This window comes from Streptopelia decaocto (genome assembly GCF_964273445.1).
Source record: "Streptopelia decaocto genome assembly, chromosome: 4".
In the NCBI taxonomy this organism is placed as follows: Eukaryota; Metazoa; Chordata; class Aves; order Columbiformes; family Columbidae; genus Streptopelia; species Streptopelia decaocto.
Genome location: NC_138658.1, coordinates 72,520,469 through 72,535,278, shown reverse-complemented (window position 1 = coordinate 72,535,278; position 14,810 = coordinate 72,520,469). Strand labels below are relative to the sequence as shown.

At 40.1% G+C, this 14,810-nt stretch overlaps 1 protein-coding gene across 1 annotated transcript in view; it reads left to right on the top strand.

Moving 5' to 3' along the window:
* The window catches only part of EIF2AK3 (eukaryotic translation initiation factor 2 alpha kinase 3), a 44,409-nt gene that overhangs the window by 6,651 nt on the left and 22,948 nt on the right, over nucleotides 1-14,810 (top strand). Inside the window, exon 2 of the mRNA XM_082051423.1 lies at nucleotides 757-886. Coding sequence (XP_081907549.1) covers nucleotides 757-886 — 130 coding nt within the window. The remainder of the gene's footprint in view (nucleotides 1-756; nucleotides 887-14,810) is intronic.

Here is a 14,810-nt window from a genome sequence, read left to right as displayed (position 1 = left end):
TTTTTTTTAATTAATGAATCCTAGCCCAATCAGAAATGTTTATCCTCATGTACTGCTGTGTAGGAAACCAGATTTACTAAAATCAATGAGCTTCGGGTGCTGTAGAAATCAACAGCTAGCCTGCCACTGCCACCCATCCCCAGACAGACTACTGAGAGCCTAGGATGGGTAAGGCAGTTTGCATGGTTTATCTGCAGACATTGGAGCTGGTTTCCAGTGTCCCGTGTGTGCCTTACATGAGTCTTGTTTTTATCCTAAGACTTGTCAAATCTCCAGGATTTCAGTGTTTCATCCAGAGGTATTGAAAACTTAGTTGTGATTTGATATTTATTATAGACTGATTTGATGGCTTAATTGTTTCAGGTTTTGGCTGGTTTGAAAGGACGTATTAAAGACCAGTATGGAGGGGCTAGAAAAAATAGGGTCTGTGCTGTTCACATAAATATCTCAAAAGATTATCTCATCCAGTGTTGAAACAGTAACACCTGCATGTGGGAACAAAACGTCAAGTATCTTCCCCTGAAACCAAACTCTGAAAGTGTCTTACAGCATGTAAATTAGTTCATGACATCCAGGCAGAGACTTCAGCTTTTCTACTCTCTCTCTTGTTGGTCTAGGTAGAGCTACTAAGTTAAATTGATAGTTTGCAAAATATATAGACTTAAGCTGGAGTTGCACTGTGTTAAATATAGAAAACAGCTAATAGATAAACTCCATATGGCTGCAGTTTTGACTGTGAATGCTTCCAACTTGCAGATCTCTAGTGATTATCAGCACTTTGGACGGACGAATTGCTGCACTGGATCCAGAAAACAGTGGGAGAAAACAGTGGGATCTGGATGTGGGATCGGGTTCTCTTGTGTCATCCAGTCTCAGTAAACCAGAGGTAAGGCTTAACCTGACTAAATCTCTAAAACCAGAATTTCCTATAATAAAATGAGTGCAATTTCCTCCATACTTGCGAGATGTTAAACAATGCTGCAAACTTAGTCTGGATAAAGTTTGATAGCCATTCTCAAACTTTTTTTTGGAGTGTTTACATCATGTTGCCATTTCAAACTAGAGTGTGTCAGCATTTTAGTCTTGCAATTGACGTATGTGATAACTATCAAACTAGATGATGTAACTGAGTTTGGGAATTGTATGCAATTGCTGATTAAAAACAAGTTACTTGGAGTTTCAAGTAAATGAAAGGATCATCTGCTTTGTATTACTAGAGTATGTTTGGGCAAGTGTTGGCTTTTTTTTTTCTGTCCCTCAAGCAAAGCAAAAGTCCTTGTGACTTAATAAATGAACAAAAGATTATTTTTTTATACTAGATAAGCAGGCTGCCTATGAAACAGAATGTGCTAGCAATGAAAGAGAGCGCTGAAGGTCACTCTAAACTCCTGAGTGGAAAAGAGTTGCATCACTTCTTGATGAACTGTAAGAAGGAAATCTAAAGAGTTAAATTTCTTGTTTGGTGCTATTTCCACCATCAGTTTGAATAAACTTTAGGTTAGAAATTAGAAGAAAGTTTTTTGCTTTTCTTTTTCCTGCACTGAAGAAGTGAGATCCATGAGTCATTCTCTCCTAGAATTAAGAGGAATAAATATACCAATTAAGAGGCAGTTTGTGGTGATGACAAAGCACATGGTCCTTCACTATAGGGATGGTTGGATTTGATGACCAGTCCTGTATCATGCGTGATGAGTGTTGGAGAAGTTGAATTTGGGGGTATTCAGTGCGAGCATCTTGCTTCTGGTTCTTTGTTGATGTCTGGTTTACATGACATCTGTTTTGGTAGAAAGAAGTCTAAGGAAAGACTGGATCTGTTGCTGTGGTAGTGTGTGAGAGCTAGTAATGAGTATCTCAGATTTCAAAAGTAACGTGAATGTTAACTCATGTTCCTTTGTTTCGGAGAGAGAATTTTATTGACGGATGCAACTTCTGGAGTCTTGTTCAGATATCATTTTGTGTTTAAGATGTATTGTTATATTTAAGACAAAACACTGTAGGAAAGAACTTTCTTAAAAATATGTTCTGCAACAGAATTTAAAAGAATATGAAAACTGTGAAGAGGAAGGTGCCAGTTATAAACTGTGGTCCTTCACATATGTTTTCAATACTAGATACTTAAAATATTGTTCTGTTGCTGTGCATTGTTTCTAATAACCACTGTGAAAACAGAACAATCAGCTATGAAACACACATTTGAAATACATGCAAATATTAACTTCATTTTCAGTACAAATTAAGACATGAGCCCAGTTTTAAAAATATTTCAAGAATGCAAGTATTTAATACTGTAGCAGTGGTTTTGCAAATCTAGATTTTGTCACGCAACTGATTTGTCCAGAGTATTGATCTTTTTCCAGTGTGGTGTGACTGCAGAAACGAAATGTTGGTGCTTAGACAACAAAACCTGTGGTTTCCCCATACAATATTTAATTCCCTTTTGAGGCTACGAGTTAGTAGGTTGTGAGAACCATAAAAATACACTTTTAAGGAGCATTTGTTATGCATATAGGTAGTTTTCAGACCGGCTTTCAGATTGTTGCATTTCTACAACTGTGGCCAAAGACACTAATGTATTTTATCAGTGAAGATGCAGAGCCTACAAGAGAACTAATTTTGGAAGTAAAACTTTGTTCTGGCCTTTTAGAAGCTGTTAAAGGTTGTGAATATCGGCCTCTTTAGACTTACTGTCATGTAAACAAATGCTGTTAAGACAGAAATTAGCAAGAAACAAAAGCAATGAATACTTAAAATAAGCTACATTTAAAGGTTTAAATATTTAAATGTTTAAAATAAATATTTAAGTGTTTCATCTGCTGTCAGTACCAGCTGAAGACTTCATACAGTGAATCTGGATGCTACTTGAGTAATTTACCTCATTAAAATTGTTGAAACAATTCTGGTTTGGGTCAAAATATTAAATTCATGAAAGTCTCAGAGTCTCTTGTCTCCCCACTTCTGCAGTATTACCTCTCTGATTTGGGCATGGGGCATGTTCAGTTTGGGTCTCTCAAACTAACTGTTGAGGCTTTTTTTTCCTCTTCCAACATTTTTGAGGTAAAAAAGGTCTCTGTGGTTGCAACCACATTATTATCTTCATCATAAACCAGTACCATTATGTAATTTGTTCGCCTACATCTTGCAAGAAATGGCAGATGAGAAACTCTTTGCGTTACACTTGCAGTGTTGAAGATCTGTGTTCTTTCAGAGTGAGGACAGTGTGGTGTGCTGCTGTGTCTTTATTGTTTTGAGTTTATTTTAACTGTCTTGGGTGAGAGTGCAATGAACCGTAGTTCCAGGTCCTGGTGTGAAAGCATCAATTCAGTTTCCAAGTGTGTTTTAAGAGCAGACATTAGGTCTTCAAACTTTCAGTGTTTAATAGAACAGTAGTTACTTCCTTTGCCTAACTGTGAAATGTCAACTTGGCTGCCTGGAGCTCGTGTGTTAATTAGGAAAGTGAGGTAGTAAAATTTCAAATGTTCCAGCAGCTCTGTCAAACACTTCAGATCTTGAAACTGCTGCTTAAGACACTGACAAGTGAGATGTTCATAATTTGTCATGTGAACAGATCAATTAGAAAGGAAGGGCTGCTGAACTACTAATTGTGTGTCTGGGTAACTAAAATGGTAACATTAGTTCCTCAGCTCTAAGCTCCAACATAAACAATCATGGTCAGGGTACCAGTGCTGGGAAGGTAAGACTCTGCATTTCAGCCTTGTGCATAGGAATTTAAAAGCTTTATTTTCCTATCCATTGTGTTAAAATGAAAAGCCCTTCTTTATCCAAGCTGTATGTTTACAACTCCAAGATTTGTTGTTACTTGCATATAAAGATTCCTTGTTGGAGTTCAGGATAAAGTCATTGAATCACAACTTTTCTGAAATGGATCTTGCTTTTAATGAAAACACTTTAATTTATTCTTTAAAAATCAGCTTTGTAGTGAATACATAATCTGTACTTAGGCAGAAGAGAGTACTTTGGGGAGACTTGGACTGTTCATAATGATGCTTAACCACAGTGAAAATAGAGAACTGCCCCTTAAGCAGTGGAAATGGTTCACAGCACATCATTACGAGACTGTTGTCATTTACTAACGAGGGTGACGCGTCCTCTTACCTGCATAGCTTTATACTATAATAAATTACCTAATGGGCTTCTGTCTTTCTTTTATGAGGAGCTATTATATGAGAGAAATAAAAGTGTGGACATGCCTTTATTTTAAAATAACTTGCCAGTGAAAAAGCTGATAGATGATGGTTGAAAGGAGAAAATAAGTGGGATATGTGATGGTGGCAATCTGAGAGCAACAGCTTAAAATGACATTCACGATTTTTCTTTGCACTGTCGGGAGCACTGCAGGGAACTCAGCTCCTGCCATACTGCTTCCAGTGCTCTGGGCAGAGCCTGCGCTGGGATGTGCTTGATAAAAGCAACTGCATTGGCTCATGATTTGACTGGTACAGACTAATTCCTAAGTAAGCACCTTAATTCCTTGTTTGAGAGATGGGGGATCATGGGACAAAATGAGTTTTAGTTCACACGGATGACATTTATAGCAGTCACAGTAAACATACCACTGTATCCTGGAAAAATGAAATAATTGGGTTATGTCCTGTCTCAAAATCTGTCAACATCCTTATCCCTCTAAAGTCTCTCAGAATCTTTGAATTCCATTGTATATCTATTAAATTCTTGCCACTTTCTTCTTGTGAAAGCCGCATAAAATAAGTTTTCCAGCAAACTTAGACATCTGTGTGATCTTTTTTTGACGCAAAGTGGTGTATTTTTGTGGAGTATCCCAGTATTATGTTTTTTCTTCCAGAGAAATGTGGAGATGCAAAGAAGTTTAAACTGAAGTCAGCTGAAGATTATTTGCATTGAAGGCAAAGAAAAAATTTACTAACTTTCATCCTTGGGCTTCTTAGGCTTTGGTGGAGAAGAAATTGCAGAACCCCCACTGAAGTGGGTCAGGGCAAGACAGGAGGTCAAAACACCCTCTGGGGGGCTTGAATTTTGGTTTCTGGATTCTTTTATGTGCCCTCCCAGAGGTTAGGAGAGGGTCAATAACTTAAGTGTCTCTTTGAAAGAGAAATCTTGTGACATCAGTTTTAGGAAAGTCACACTCACCACTTACGGCAGCCCTGCAGCAGCATCTGATTAGCCTGAATGAAAAAGAGGTTTTTGTTTGGTCCACAGCTTCGCACTTTAAAGGTTATTATAGTAGCTGTTGAATAAAGTGCTGATTATTATGAATTTCTATTAAACCTGTATAATTCTGTTCTGACTCTAACAGTCACTGGATAAAACAAAACACAGATTAGTTTCAAATTACACAAATGTTCTGAGAAAATGGCTTTCTCTCTGGATTCTGCTTAAAAATGAATGGGTCTGGCCAGCTCACTAGTGTTTATCTTAACTTTTGGTGTATCTGTGTATCTCAAAACATCTGCCATGGGACACAACAGCAACAGAAGCATCTTTTCCTGCTTAGCACTTGGAAGAGTCTTTGTGCCTTAAGCTATTACGCCTTTGAGCATGTGTAAAGCTTTCTAAAGCAAAGTTTTACACAAGGAAGTGAAGGATAAAATTTTAAAGATTTCTATTAATGCTGGAAAATTACTTTCTAGCTGTGATGTTATGACCAGATGTAAAGCCCCAAATTACCACTCTGTTCAAGCAGTTGCAGTGTAAATCAAGTGACTTGTTTTTGAGGTGACCAGTCTGGGGAAAACCTGTTGCCTTGCAGGTAAGGTGATATGATTTGAGTTGTATGGAGGAGTGTACTAGCACAGTTCCTTGTGTCCTGTAGCTGATCCTTATTTTTGTTTGCTACTGAGAAGGACGTATGACCACCAGATACTCTGATAGCTGTGGTATCATTCCTGCAGAGGAAGGCTGGGGCATCATCCAGTTCTCCATCGTATAGGTTTTCTATAGTAGAAATGGAATTAAACTGTACTAAATGAAATACAAGATGCGGGGAATGATAATTAGAGTTTTGTTGAAGGTCAGAGGTGATCAGTTGAAAACTGAGAATACTGTGTTCTATGGGAACCTATGACAGGTAATCAGCTGCCATCTCGATTCCTCTGCAGGGGAAGGAAATGTGATCCTGTGCTGCCTGCGGGTAGAGAGAGAGATATTAGTGTCTTAAATGGTCCTGGAAAAGCTCATAATGAATAAGAAGTGAGTGTCCAGAATTGTACTTCAAAGGAAGATAAATTCTAATTGCAATTGAAGCAGAGAAGGTTTATTAGGGCTATCAAGGAGAGTGGAGCCTGTGTTTTGCAAGAAAAGAATAGATGTGACTGCTCTTTAACTACATAGATGTATTATCATTCCTGATTGCACAAGCAGTTCTTTTCATTTCTGTTGCTGGAAACATGCACGGTGTGCACAGCCCTGAAGAGGTGACACGCTTGGGAAACTTGCTGGAGAGATCCGTGGATTTCTGAGTACAGATCTTTGCTTTCTTGGGTAAATGAAAAAGAGAATTTCTAGTTCTCCTGAAAACAAACTTCTAATGATGTTTAGTGGACAAAAAGTCATTGGCAAAAAACTGATTGTTTGAAAATATTTGGATAGCTGGAAGTTGTGCTTTTCTGGGAAATGCAACTAAACTTTTAAATGTGAAGCGGTAAACCTGTGGAGAAAGGGAATTGCTGGCAGATGCCTGAGCTGAGTTAGTGGTTAATGTGATGCAGCATCATGATTTTTATTGGGGTGACAAGTAGGGCTATTGCTTAGACAAGTGGTCTTATGTGTTTATCGAGACTGCACAGCTTCAAAACAGCCATCTTAGCTCAATGTCTTGTTCAATTAAAAAAAAACCAAAGACTTCGATAACTGCAGCTTGGTTGCTTTCATGCCGACACATGATGTCATTAGCACCGATAAAGCTCTGATAAAGTGCTGACATGTGTCCTGTAATTCGTACTGTAAGGATGTTTGGGGGGATGACAGCTTCTGTTATGAGACACGGGGGAAGCTACAAAACGAGATCTTGTGGCTTGTGTGATATCAGAGCTCTTGACCCCACTCCTCACAAGTGATGCTCTGCCTCGAATAAAGCCAGGAAAGTTTCTCGGTGTCACTCTGGGCTAACGTTTATCACAGATTTTCACCTGTCACAGACATGGTCAAAAATGCATTGCTGCAAATAATGGAAAAGATGTTTACCATCAGCTTGCTGCCTCTGTTCTTTAGTTATCTTTATATAGCAGCTTGTAATTTAATTACATATGGTACACTGCATGTTTTGTATTGCCATTAAGCAGTTCTAGTGTTAACAGATATTAAAATGGATCAACTCTCATAATGCCTAGGCAAATACCTGTTTCAGAACAGGGAATGGATAACTTAGATATTTGGAACTCAGCAGCCCAAAACAAAGTGATGTGAACTTTCAGCCGATATCTTTATCTGTAAAAGAAAGTGCCTGTTTCACGCGTTAAGCATTTTGGACAGTTTAGCAAATCATTCCTGTAGCAGCACAGCTGCTGACATCTCATTGCTGAATTTCTTCTGAACTTTGTTCTCCATATGCAGGTAACTCCTAATCTTTCTGTCAGAGTGACTGCATGTTTTGTGCAGTCTACTTTTTTGCATCCTTGAAGAGGAGAACTGTGCATTTGCCACGTTCTGTTCTCCTGTACTGGGCTCTGCTTTCCTGTGGGAGTTGCTCTGTGATTTAATTTTTCAAGACACACAGACACTCTGTCCTTATCTGAAAAAAAACCCCACCCTGTCCAGGCAGGACCAGGGCAAGAAACACACAAGGTCTCGCAGAGATCAGCTTAAATCCTGGACCCGTGCAGTGACATGGGCATCTGCTATTGCCCCTTCTCTGAAGAGAAGCATCTTGCTGAGCTTCCAGGTGATGCTACAGGAACCCGTGTGGTCTGCAAAAGAGCTTTGTTGGGTGTTAGAGGTGGTGGTAGGTTTAAAACATTGTCTTAAAACAGCCCAATAGTGGAACAGTACAAAATTTGACATGGTGGTTAATGAGCTTCTGTATAGGACCTGTTTCTGTAGAGGCAAGGTTTTGGGTAGTTTTCATTTTCTTCACTAATCTTCTCCCTTATGTGCTATTAGTTTTAAGGAGCTCGGTGATGGGCTCAGTAGCAGCAGCTCCGCTTTGTCTCAGAATGGAGTACTCTTAAGTTCCAGAAGACTGTTGCAGTCTTTTCTTTTATTAATAAAACTTGCCACATTAAGAGGAGGATGGAATAATGTCAAAATAAAGTCTTTCGTTAAGCACCGTGCATTTTTTTTCTCCTTATTGTTAAGGAGAACAATTTTTAAAAGTCTGTTACCATGGCAGCAAAGCAGGATGGCATCTCTGTAGTCAAAACCCCAAGTCTTGTTTGACTATGATTAAAGTAACAGCGATATTTTAGTTTGCTCCTCTTCAGAAGAAAGATCTGTGTGATTGCACAGTAAACAGTATTGGAGACCTGATCTCTTCTGAAGCCAGAGTGGTCTCGTGAACAGACTGCAGTTCCTCTGTATCCCTGCATGGCTGCTCAAGGGAGGGCAGAGGACAGAGTAGGACTAATTCTTTCAATGGCAAACTCAAACCAAACAAGATACTGTGCCCTTGACACTGGAAATGAGAGTATAATTCTCAAGCTACTGTGCTGCTCTCATCTGTCGCTATTTGTGTAACACACAGTTTTGTTGGGACCCTGGGAGCTTGCAACTGATCAGATTTTAAAATCTGAAGTGTAGAATTGCAACGGAGATACCATCTATAGTAATTTAATAAAGCTGTTGGAAGGATGTTGCAGGTGTTACTTTGATGAGAGAGAAAAAAAGTTTTCAAATGAGCTGTCTAGTACTCATCCAACACAGAGTTACAGCATCACTTCATGTGCTCACCATACACAAAATACATGGCCAAGAATATCATGTTTATGATTTGGCCCAGTCTGTTCTAACCAATGAAAAATGCAGTATTAGCAGCTCGTAGAGTGTGGGGGATGGTGGAAGGAGAAGAAAGGCCGTAATAGATAAAACTTGTGTCATATGGATCTTAATGTGGGTCACTTGGCAAATCCCATGAATTTCTATTTCCGGATGAGCTGTACAAAATCGTGAGGTTTGAAACGCATGTACAGCTCCTAATGCTGTGTGGAGCCTGCGTGTCCTTTCAGCGTGTCACTAAACCCATTTCCATGGCGTCTCTGATGTGCCACTCGAGCACAGGCTGGCTCTTACCTCTTTGGAGGAGGAAGGCCACGTAATCCTGGCTGCATAAAATACCAATTCATCCATCAGATGTCCAAGTGCAGCCTTTCTCACGGTCCTGGTCTTGAGGACGGTCCCAGAACATAGCCTGGTTAACAGCAGCAGGAGGTAGTTGAGAACAGGTGCGTGGTCTGTAAACAGGGGTGGTGCTGAGATTAGAAGGTGATGTCATTTACAAGAAGGAAAGTTTGGCTAGACAAGACAGCCTCCTCTGTTGGTATTTCCTCCTTCAGCTTCCTTGTTGCCCTTGAACATGTTTTAGAAGGTCATTTTACTGATGTAAATCATGGACTCCCCTTTGCAATCAATTTTTCTTCCTTGGCTGGTTAAACAGCACTGTATGCTCTGAAGAACTCTTTGCTCTTTTACCAGTGCTTTAGGCATTGGAATAGCTTAACTCAACAGCTTTTGTTTTTCAAAAGATTGTACTAGTGCCTGGGTCTTTGTTCTCTTCTTAAGGAAGAGGAGGTGATGTTATGAGCCTTGCAGGAAGTTTGGAGAAAAATATCTCCTAGGCTCTAGCTGGCCCCTTCATCTCAGTGAATTCCTGTTTGATTAGGGTCTGCCTGTTAGTAACAGTATGCTGTTATCCTTGTAGTACCCTGTGCTTCAGGATTTCTGCAGGTAGCTGAAGGGAAAACAGTTGAATCAACATCCTGAAATACAAGCTGAAGAGGAGAAATAACCTCTCATATGGGAAGGAAGTCACAAACTAGTGCATCTGTGCAAAGACCTGTATTCCTGTATGCCTCTGAATTAAAACAAAACAAACCCACAACATGTGGAATATACAAATATTGCCTTCTCTTTCCCAGATTTGTTTGTGCAGATTGTTGTTCCTACCCTTTAGAGTGAAGCTGCAATATGTGGCTTTTAATATGTTGCCTAGATTAATTTTAAAGGGCTTAAAAGACATAGTTCTTACTGAGAAGTAGCTTTCTTAGCAACATGCCTGGTATTAGCTTTGATCCTGTTTGTTACAGTGATCCTATTGTAGAGATAATAACAGAGGAAAACAATTGGTGCCCTTATCATTTAAGATCATACAGGTTAGTCTTAACTGCAATGAAGCTCTCGCAGTTTATGATGAGTAAGATTTGAAAAACACAAGCTTAAGTGTTAGAAAAACATAAAGACATAACACTTCCTGTTCTAAGGAGAACATTTTACCTGCGCTTAGTTATTTCCTTGGAGTTATTGTAAAGTTCAGCCCATCTGAAAACAATAATATTGACTGTTTTGGCACCAGACTTGTCTCAGATGTGCCCGCACGTGAGCAGGCTTGATTTCTGCTTCATATGATACAGAGCGTTAGCCGTGGCAAACGATTGTCACGCTTACTGTTAAGCAGCTCATGGAAGCTTTAGCACTTCAGCTTGTTTTGATCTCTGTTTACACGTTTGTTTGTTTTTTTCTGCCACTGCTATAAATCAACAGCTTCCTGCACCGATCAACCTGCCACGGAACCTCGCGTGCTCTGCCCTCCTTTCCAGTAAAAAGTCTAGACAGCAAATTCCCTGATAGCATATGCCATTTCGGATCGTTATGCTTTTTTTGCCTTTTTCTTTTTTTTTTTTGTGAAGGCTTTTTAGAAACTGCATTACCTCACCCGTCGGCCTGGAGATTGAGCAGCCAGCGCCGCTGATAGGGCTGCACTCAGCCAATGGAGAACTTCAGCTTCCAACTCTTAATGAGCAAAAGAGCAGCGTCTCATTTAGGGCTCGATAGTTAATGTGTTGGGTTTTTTTTTCTTTTTTTTTAAGTGTTACTTCTGAAAGACAAGCCACTTAACAATTATGTGCCATATTGCTGACCAGTGAAGCTGAACAAATAGCTATTTACATTGACAGATCAGAGGAATGTGTAAGTGCATCCTGGTAACCTACATTTTCTGTGCCAAGAGATTTGCAGCTGACTGCCTGGGTGACTCACTCCTTGGATTAGGAGATGAGGTAATGCTTTTGAGATACAGGGTGATGTCATTCCTTTACCTGAGCTGCATGCCGATGCTGGTTGCTGGTACTTTCAAGGAAAGTCCCTTTGCTGCTTCTGATGTGCTAGAGAATGAGCTGCATAACTCAGATAGGAGTTATTATTAATGTCCTCTGGCTAAACTGCTCTTTTAAAAATGTCAGCACAAGTGCCCACAAACACCTTTTGTTACGTGTGTTTGCAAGTGTGCAGGTTTGTATACCTGCCCCATTCTTCAAATAAAGCTGTGTTATTAACAGCAGACCTTTGTGGTGATCCCCATTGTGATGGTCCCTTGTGAGCACCATGTCATCTAGTCCCATTTATCATAGAATCACAGAATGTCCTGAGTTGGAAGGGACCCACAATGATCTTTGAACCCAGCTCCTGTCCCTGCATGTGACAACCCCATAGTTCACACCGTGTGTCTGAGGATGTTATCCAGTCTCTTCTTGAATAATGTCAGGCGTGGGGCTGTGACACCTCCCTGGGGAGCCTGTTCCAGTGTCCAGCGCCTCTGGGTGAAGAACCTTTTCCTGATGTCTAACCAAAACCTCCCGTGGCACATCTTCCTGCGGTTTCCTTGGGTTCTGTCATCGGTCACTAAAGAGAGTTGGTCACTATTTATAGATAGATTAATCCTAAAATAAGGTGATTGTTTTTTTCCTCTGATCTCTGTTGTGTAATACCAGGTTTGTGATGGCTAGTAGCCGAAATGTCTCACTTGCACTAATGGTGAGTTTAACCGCATCTTCTCGTACTCTGGCCGTGTCCTTCAGTGCAGCTTCGCTGCCTGCGTTCCCTCTCCCGGTGTGTTCGCCCGCAGCAGTTGTGTCTTTTCTCAGCCTTTCTTTCCCAATGTCACGTGTAGGCACCCTCAAGGTTGGGAGCACGGGCAGGTGATCAGCAGAGCTGGCTGGAATGTTCTCATCTGTCCTCTGCAGCTCATGGGGACCAAGGTTTTAACAGAGGAGCAGTCAGCACCCCACCATTGGGGAATTTTTGGAGGCATACAAACCATGCCCTGATTTGACCCGTATCTTGGGAGTACACAAGTGTGTGTTGCTGAGTGAGCTTCATGTGTGTTGGGAATTTCGGTGTGTGGTTCCCAGAAATTGCCAACGTGTTGCCTGTTGTTTGCTAGTGGAAAATATCCTACTCGGGTCCAGGAGCAAGAGCTTCGGGATGAAGAACATGTCCCCAGAGCTCGCAGTTACCCACCAGGAGTCCCCCTTGTTCAGCAGCCATTCCTGGGTACTTGGCACTGGTCTCCTCACAAACTGATGGGGTGCTCTGCAGCCCTTGGACCACACCATGTCACAAAGCCATCGTGGTTGTGGCTTCCAGCAAGCATATCTGAAAGTCTGAACTTGCAGGTCCAGCTGCCACTGGCACACGTCCAGTTTAACCACATTATGTGAATTTAGCTGATTGATGGCCAGTAGAATTTCTTCAGGATCTGACTTGGTCAGTTGGTGACTTGGTTTGCTGGGCTTGGGCTCTGTGTGCTGAAACAGGTACAGGAGCTGGTTTGGCTTTTGTATAATTAGAAAGCTGCTTATAAAAAGAACCTTTGCTGTTCATTCTTATTTATATATGAAATATCTCTTATTTTTATAGGAAATATCTCATGTTGCTGGAGGTGAGCATAGGCCTCCAAACTATTTGCAGGTATCTGGACCATGTGCAGGAAGAAACCTTCCAGAGGATTTATTAATGCAAAGTAACAGCTGCACAGGCTAAAAGTTGTTGTCAAAATTATTATGCATTTCTGAAAGAATATAATACAAAAACACTTTATGATATTACTCTTCTGTGTTGGATGTTTTAACAAGATACTCCAACATAGTTACAGCTGCAGCTTTGGCGCTGACATCTTTTTAAAATGGTATTTTCCAAAATCTGCATACCTTTGTTTCTTAAGATCACAAGGCTCCTCTCAAATAGGAATGTTTATTTAAACCTTATTTCTTTGCTTTATTTTTCTCCAAATGACCACTCCCTGCACACATTTTTGCTGGTTCATTTCTGTAAGCATGTGTATAGAGCCCTGTGTGTGTATTTTTCCTCCCTAGTGGTAGCCATAATGCAACATTTCTTTGGCGTCACAGATCTCATGCAGTGTCTCTTTGAGGATGCTTGGCCTTTTTTGCCATAAGGTAAATATCTGGGAGGGAAAGAACATACCTCATTTTGCTTTGTAAAGAACTTTGCAGCTACTCTCAGGGGTTTGTTTTTACCATCTTTTCAATTACACATTATGCACCTGAGAGGAGTTTTAATTTTAATTGTCAGTCATCATGAGGCTTATCAAAGCCAGAAAGCATCGGTGTTGGATCCTTTAGGGATCTTAAATACAGTCACCAGCATTGTTAGTTAAGTCACCTGAATTTTCTCTTTGAAGGAGGTATGTCAAACAGTGTAAGAAAAGGTATTAGTCTAGACATGCACACATTTACAAGATCTGTCTTTCCCTCCCTGTTTAGGTGAATCCCAACTTTGCTTAGTGCTGTTTGCTCATCTGTGACCCAGTTAGAGGAATAAAAAAATCGCATCTTAGAGAGAATTTTAATCATGCACAAGATGTGGTTTTAGATCCTCACAGTAGTTCCAGAAATAATAACCAGAAACCCTCTGGATCTTTTGTGTGGCTCCGTAATACACGTCTGTGCTTCAGAATGTGAGCAGGAGTATTTTGTTTAAAGTGACTAAGATACATGTAACAGAAGCAGTCTTTAAATCCTAATGTGTAAAGTATCCGAATTTAATGTAATTATGTTGTAGGATATTGCCCAAATGGACAGAGGTTCTGAAAAATAATTAAAATCTTCCATGTTAATCCATATCCTCAAAAACTAAGATTATGTGGATTACAGTTTCTCAGTGTTCTTGATGGGCACAGCCACTGTGGCTCCACAGTATTAGTTGTGGTCTGTCATGCTCATAATGAGTTTCTTAATAAGTCCCTTAGTACTCATTGACAATGACTCATACTTCCGAACTAGGATCCCCTTGAAAATCTCAGTGTAATGGATGAAATGAACCTGGTGAAGATTTTTTTCTGACTTGTGCAAGAAAAATCAGGCAAGTTTTAAAGGAACGGTATACTTGAGAAATTCTGGGGAGGAGAATTTAGATTTTAACTGTCTGGAAAAGTAAAGGTGAAATGTGAGCTCTTAATGATAATTGTTCTCTCTGTTTTCCAGGAGGATGGATGTTCTGGAGTAGTCATTAACTGTAAAATTGTTCACATACAGCCTCAGCTTTTCTTTTAAAACCAGATTCAGTTTTCTGATCTAGAGAGAATGATTGGTTCTGTGTTTAGCAGTAAACTGCCTCTGGAAAAACAAACCAAAAGAAAACCATGAAGTAGAACTTTCCCTTGAAATTATCACAGATAATCTGCAAAATTTGCACTTTAACCAGTGACTGTCTCTTCAGTGCTTCTCCCCAGATCATATTTTCTACAGTCTGGATGAATGCTCATCTATCAACTAACTGAGCTTTAAAATGTTTTGTTTAAAGTAGAAGAAGTGTCGCACGCTGAACTGTTTTTTAAGCAAGAAATATGCATTTGAATGCCTGAAAGTTCT